At 34.8% G+C, this 7,150-nt stretch overlaps 1 protein-coding gene across 1 annotated transcript; it reads right to left on the bottom strand.

Annotated features, from left to right (window-relative positions):
• Positions 1-5,259: 5,259 nt before the first annotated feature.
• On the bottom strand, positions 5,260-6,198 carry LOC122427510 (olfactory receptor 6C2-like). The gene has a single exon (XM_043447051.1). It carries the CDS (start codon positions 6,196-6,198, stop codon positions 5,260-5,262), a length of 939 nt encoding a protein of 312 aa, XP_043302986.1.
• Between the last annotated feature and the right edge of the window lie 952 nt (positions 6,199-7,150).

Raw genomic sequence — 7,150 nt, 5'->3', positions numbered from 1 at the left:
ATTATAATATAATATTACTATCGATACATACATTAGATCTCTTTGATTTACTTACTACTCATTGCAACTTTTTACCCAAAGCTTTCCTTAACGTATGTACTCTTTTGGGGTATTTTCTTGAATTTCTAATCCTCAAAATGATTTATCTTCAGTGATATATCCAAATGCACTGCAAATATAAAACATCCACAATGAAACTCTTGATTTTTCATGCTCTCCTCCTATTTTTTAATAACCAAACCACTGTTTCCCACTTCCATCTCTGTCCCCAGTCTTGAATTTTGTGGGAGAAGCACATACTCAGCCACTTGTTTTCAGTTTTTAGTTTCCACTTGTATTAATTTGTCATGGTGTACAAATTATGTTGTTTTTAGGTGATCTCTTATTTATTTTTGTAGCTCAAAATAATCTTATGAATAACTATTACTGTCCGAGATTAAAGTGCTCTGAAAATGATGTTTAATTGATACCCACATTAGAATTTCCACTGATAAATTTTGTACAATCCAGAAAGATTAACTTATGAGAGGCAAATATTACCCACGTCCCCAAAAATGTAACTGAAATGCAGAATTTATAGTACTTACATTCTTGCAGTTAATCATTCTTATAGCTACAACTTGAAAATGAATATAATGCAAATAGTATTAGAAGCATGAGAATTTCTGGTTACTACTGATTGTATGGGCGACAGAGGATGAGATGGTTGGATGGCTTCCCCGATTCAATGGACATAAACTTGGGCGAACTCATGGAGATAGTGAGGAACAAGGAAGGCTGGTATGCTGCAGTCTGTGGGGCCAAGAAGAGTCGGACACGACTTGGTGACTGAACACCACCACCAATAGCACCGATCGAATCTGGTCACTCCTACAGGAACAGCAGCTTGGGAATGCATAATTCCCTTAAAACTTTTTGTCTTCAAATATGTCAACTTCCTCACAGTAGATGTAGTGCTAAGACAAATCGAGGGAATAGCTTTAAAAAAAAAAAAAAAAAAGAAAAAGTTTCAATAATTGAGAAGAAAAGCAGGCTCAAAGGAAAGCCTAGTAGTTTTGGACAAGCTGATGTTCTGAACTATGACGCTCAGCGAGAGGATTTTCTCTTAATATTTATTTCATTTACTGAATCTGCAGCAGAAGTAATAAATAAGAGAGTCCTTGGTGACTCAGGATCAAAAAATACTAATTTAGCATCTGAGTAATCATCTTGTATCAATTAACCTTTGGGTAATTGAAACAAGGCAAACTAATATAGTAACAGAGGGAAAATGATCTTTAGAGACAGGGAAAGCAACAGAATCACTTTATGGACTGTGAGGACAACTGACTTTAATTAAAAACAAAACGTAGTCTAGTTTCTTTTAACTAATTCTTGTGTGAGGTAAAGATGATAGATCTCTCTCTTTACTTTTTCTATTATAAAATATGTATGTTATATATTAAGACATTTGATGAGACATATGACAATAAGAAATTAAAGTGAAAAAGAATTAAGGAAGACTTAAAATAGAGGTAATGAGAGGTAACATTTTGGAGCATGGCCTTCAATACTTTTCCTCCTGCCAATCTATCTATGTGTATCACATGGAATAATTACAAATGCATGGACATTATTGAAAAATACTTCCATACTGTGGTACTCAGATTGTCACAGCTGTTTTACCCTTGGGCTTCCCAGGTGGCTCAGTGGTAAAGAATGAACCTGCAATGTCGGAGTCATAGGTTCAATCCCTGGGTTGGAAAAATCCCCTGGAGAAGGAAATGGCAACCTATGCCAGTACTATTGCCTGGGAAATCCCATGGACTGAGGAACCTGGTGAGCTACAGTCCATGGGGTTGCAAAGAGTTGGCCACAACAGAGTGACTAAACAACAACAATTAACACTTAGATGTGTGTGAGCCTATTTATGTCTCAATAATTATTTGCATGCATTATTTTAAATCTATTTAATTTCAGTCCACTGTATTACTGTACGGCAGCATTTAAATTCAAATTTATCATTGTTGTAAATAAATGCTGTTTCCAGTTTTACCATTTTAAAAAATATCACTTTATAGATAATTATGCTGTTTCTAATTACCTTTAATCATTTTAGCTTCTTTTATATTTTCTACAATTATAAGAAATTTACAAGAAATTTTTTGAAAATATTTCTGCACATTGTCTGGAAAAATGGATCAAAGTAAAATTTCTTTGAGATACTGAGATACATACTTAGAACTATAATCTACTAATACTAATAATTAGTATGTTCTTTCAAGTCACGTGTATAAGAGTATCTTTCTGTGTACACTCAATGCACATCTGCTTTTCCTTTAAATAATTATTCAGTTCAGTTCAGTTGCTCAGTTGTGTCCAACTCTTTGCAACTCCATGAAATGCAGCACTCCAGGCCTCCCTGTCCATCACCAACTCCTGGAGTCCCCCCAAACCCATGTCCATTGAGTCAGTGATGCCATCCAACCATCTCATCCTCTGTCGTAGCCTTCTCCTCCTTCCTTCAATGTTTCCCAGCATCAGGGTCTTTTCCAACTTGGGGACTGTAAATTCCAATCCTCTAATCAGGTGATTGATTTCCCTGGCAACCAGGCTTCATCCCTAGGTGACCCACGGCTTCCCATATCTTCTCATTAACATAACAAAAGATACATTTATTGCTCTCATCCCTTAAGAAATTCCAAGGGTTGTAGGAGCATCCTGTCAGGAACTGGATGATGACAAATAGATTTTTTTTTTTTTTTTACTATAAATCACAAAATCACACAGCCCAGAGATCTTTCTTGTTCATGGTAAGATAACAGTACCAGTGTTATGATTATTGTGTTGTTTTCTGAGCCCATTTTGTTTTTTGGCAAATATACAATAGATAATCTGATGATCCTTTCATAAAATTTCAAGGGTGAAGCATAGACATGTTGTAAAAATGTGAAATCTGAAAGGAATAGCCCTTTTAGTAACAGTAGGTATGGCTGAATGATGGGTTGTTTATCATGTACAGGAATATTAACTAGCATCAAGGTTTAGATCTAGGTGTTCACTGAAATCATATTTATAATGGCTTGTCTCTTGTCTGAAAAATGATATGTGTGTATATTTTCTGAGAAGATTTTATTGTGGCAAGAACACTTTGTGAGATCTACCTTTTTAACAGATTTTTAGTGTAGATTACATTATTGTTGATTATAGGTACAATGTTGTAAAGCAAGTCTTTAGAGTTTATTAATTTTACTTAACTAAAATTTTATGCCTTTTCATTAATAATTCCCCATTCCCCTGACCCCTTCAGCCCTGTTCCCTGGTAATTACTATTCTAGTCTTTAATTTTATTAATTTGACTATTTTAGAAATTTCATGTAAATGAAACCATGAAGTTTTTGTCTTTCTGTATCTGGTTTATTTCACTTAGGATACTGTCTTCAAGGTCCATCCACATTGTCACATGTTGCTGAATTTTCTTCTTTTTGAAGGCTGAGTAGTATTCCACTGTGTGTATATACCGCATTTATTTATCCATTAATCAGTAGGTAGACATTTAGTTTGATTCTACATATTAGTTATTGTGAATATTGCTACAATGAACATGAGTGTGTACACATCTCTTTGAAATCCTTTTTAGCTCTTTTGGATATATACCCAGAAATGGGATGGCTGGACCATAGGGTAGTGTGTTATGTTTAATTTTTTAAGGAACCTGAGTGACTTTTAAATAAAAAAACTGAAGGGAAAAAATGGGTGCTTCAATACAGAATGAGAATATATATAAAATACAGGGAAACGACAGTTGGAAAAGACTAACTGTGAACTTCTTGAACACAGGTTCAAGAGTCTATAGCATGAATTGTAGAGAATGGAGGAAATAGTTTCAGATGATGATCTGTGTAAGTTTTTTTTTCTAGGAAATGTGGTAAATAGTGTGTGTTCTTCCAATGTATAACTATTTATATCATTAAAAAATGGAATACCTTTATGTACAGCTCTTTGTATTTCTTTTGAAAACATTTGTAAGTTTCCAAGATTCCATACATCTGGCTGTTTTTACTTTATTTATTTTACTTAATTTTTGATGTGTGCTTGCCTATTTTAGAGATATTGTGTGCTGACATTTCAATATATGTGTCTGCATCTGGCAGGTTTTTGTAATACCAAAATACTTAAATTCTTCAAAGTAGTTGTTATCCATTCTCACAATTTTCCCTTTCATTTCTTTTTTTTTTTTTTTTTGAGAAAATCTTATAACATTTAAGAGGCTTCCCAAGTGGTACAGTGGTAAAGACTCTGCCTGTCAATGCAGAATACATAAGAGACACCAATATGATCCCTGGGTTGTGAAGATACCCTGGAGTAGGAAATGGCAACCCACTCCAGTATTCTTGCCTGGAAAATCCCACGGACAGAGGAGCCAGATGGGTTACAGTCCATGGGGTCACAAAGAGTTGGACACGACTGAGCATGTATGCATTACTACTACTATATAACATTTAAAAGTCTTGTCATTAAAAATTTAATATGCAATATGTATAACTTTTGTTTTGATATTTAGTATTTAGTTTTGCTATAGATTAATTGAAAATAGGTGCCTGAGTTTATTTCTGGGTTCCCTACTGTCTTCCCTTGATCAGTGTGTCTGTTTTTGTGCCTGTACCAAACTGTTTTGTTTAGTTTTTAGTATTTAGTATTGCAAAATACTATTTATTTATTATCTCCATAATTGTAAAGGTTTATAATTCTCCTTCATAAAAAATGTTTATTACTGCAAGTTAACTTTTGCTTTCTTTAACATAGTGTTGCTTCTGTTCACTCCCGAAGGTACGTGGGAATAAATTTCTGCTGGTTGTTCTCTATTTCTAGTGCCTGAAGCAGTACCTACCCCAAAGAAATTACCCAATACATATTTGTTCTGTGAATCAGTGAATAAATCATTTGAAAGCTTTGGATTTAAAAAAACTAATGGCAACCATTACTTATTCTTTCTCTGCAAAATGTAAGAATTTATCAACTTATTGTTCTCTCTTGGTAGGTCTAATTTGGAGATATGCTTCTGTTTTACCTGTTGTGTTTCATTTTTGATACTTTTAATTTGGAGGTGAAGTCAAGATTTAAATTTTAAAAAATTATTAGCGTGCTGGGTTATGGAGGATCTTAAATGATGTTGCTGAAGAAGTTGCTAGATCAAGATGAATGAGAGTGTTTTGAGTAAATTAACCTGATGGCAAAACTTGGTAAGTTCAGTATGTGTTTATTTGGCTTTACATTCTCTTATTTTTTTTTGGAAAATATCAAAATTCTTTTGATTGAGTTATTGAAGGCGTGTTTGACTTGCTTGTTCCTCAGTGTGTAAACGAAAGGGCTCAGCACTGGAGCGATGGAAGTAGTGAGCAAGGTCACACCTTTGTTAACGGCCACTGAGTCCTTTGCTGAAGGTTTGATGTAGATGAAGATGCAGCTACCATAGGTGACTGAAATCACAATCATGTGGGAAGAGCAAGTAGAAAAGGCCTTTTTCTTTTTCTGGGCAGAAGGGAATCCTAAAATTGTCTTGATGATACAAATGTAGGACAGAACCACACACATCAGTGTCGTAAGGAAGGTCAGCACAGCACAGATAATAACTGTCTGTTCCAGGTACCAAGTGTTTGAACACGAGATCTTCAGGAGGGGAGATGCATCACAGATAAAATGATCAATGGTATTAGAATCACAAAATTCCAATTCTAGGCCTAGGCTAAGTGGGGGGATTATAATAAACAGACCGGCTACCCAACAACAAAAGACAAGTCTTCTGCAGACCATAATACTCATGATGGTCACATAATGCAGGGGTTTGCAGATGGCCACATAGCGGTCATAGGACATAGCAGCTAGGAGAAAAAATTCAGTTATACCAAAGAGGTCAGTAAAAAATACTTGGCTGGCACAAGCATTGTAGGTAATGACCTTGTCACCTGTCACGATGTTATACAGGTATCTGGGAATACAAGCTGATGTGAATGAGATCTCCAAAAAAGAGAAATTTTGTAGGAAATAGTACATGGCTGTCTTAAGGTGGGAATCCAGTAAGATGAGGAAGATGATGGTCAGATTCCCACTTATGCTTAGCATGTAGGTGAGAAAGAGAAAGATAAGAAGCAAAATCTGCAGTTGAGGGTCATCTGTCAGTCCCAGTAGAATGAATGTTGTTATGGTACTATTTCTCATTGCTGACTGCTGAGTTCTGTTAAATCTCCTGTTAATGTTGAAATGTTTCATTTAAGATTATTTTAACAGCATGGAAGGTGTCATATTCAAGTTTTTCCTTATTTATCATTATTTAAAAATATTTACAATTTAAATATTCATTCTGTAAAGGACTACTTTTGACTGTGGTGGGTATGTCATTCATAGGAGCAAAGATGTCTTGTGATATTCAAGAGTTCTCTGGTTGATGTTGTTGCTTGACATTTTGTTCTTTATTAACGTATTAAGATGTGTAAGATCATTTGGGTTCACTGTGCACACACTCCGTAGTCACTTGAAATCTCTGTTTGAGCTCTATGATTAAAGAATTTTGTTTTCTGTTTTTGTTCATTGCATATAAGTCCCCTCAACACCTCTAAACTCTATCATGTGTGCGCACACGAACACACACACACACACACACACACACACAACTTCTTCAGCTCCCCACCTGACACTGCTTCTGTCAAGGTTTCTCTGTCCCTAAGGAATCACTTGTAACCCACAGTGATGCAAAATATAGAATGTCTTAATGTGCAATATAGTTGTACTTAAACACAATGTACATTTATATTTTCATTAAATGCCCTGGTAAATAAACTTCAAAGATAGTACAGATGATGTATTTCTCTGGCTTTTGTCTGTCTGTTAGCATTCTCTTCACTTCTTTCACGTCTCACCATACTAATATTACCTTTGTATTTTCATTAATTCTTAGGTTTTGCTGTGTCTTTCAGATGGTCGTTTCTAAATTGATATCTTTATTTTTGTAATACTTGATTCTCAGATGAAATTTGACGTATCTATTTGAACTTTCACAGGGACTATGTCACAAATAAAACTCATGCTCTTTATCTCTCTCCCTTCTCCTCTTAATATGTTCTTTTCAACAAAGATAATAGATCACATCTATTGAGCATATACTATGTGATAG

This window comes from Cervus canadensis, chromosome 25, assembly GCF_019320065.1.
Source record: "Cervus canadensis isolate Bull #8, Minnesota chromosome 25, ASM1932006v1, whole genome shotgun sequence".
Lineage (NCBI taxonomy): Eukaryota > Metazoa > Chordata > Mammalia > Artiodactyla > Cervidae > Cervus > Cervus canadensis.
Note: the sequence above shows the minus strand (reverse complement) of the source record. Positions and strands in the feature narration are given on the sequence as shown.

Coding starts and splice junctions, on each gene's coding strand:
- LOC122427510 (XM_043447051.1), bottom strand. CDS start 6,198: ATGAGAAATAGTACCATAACAACATTCATTCTACTGGGACTGACAGAT.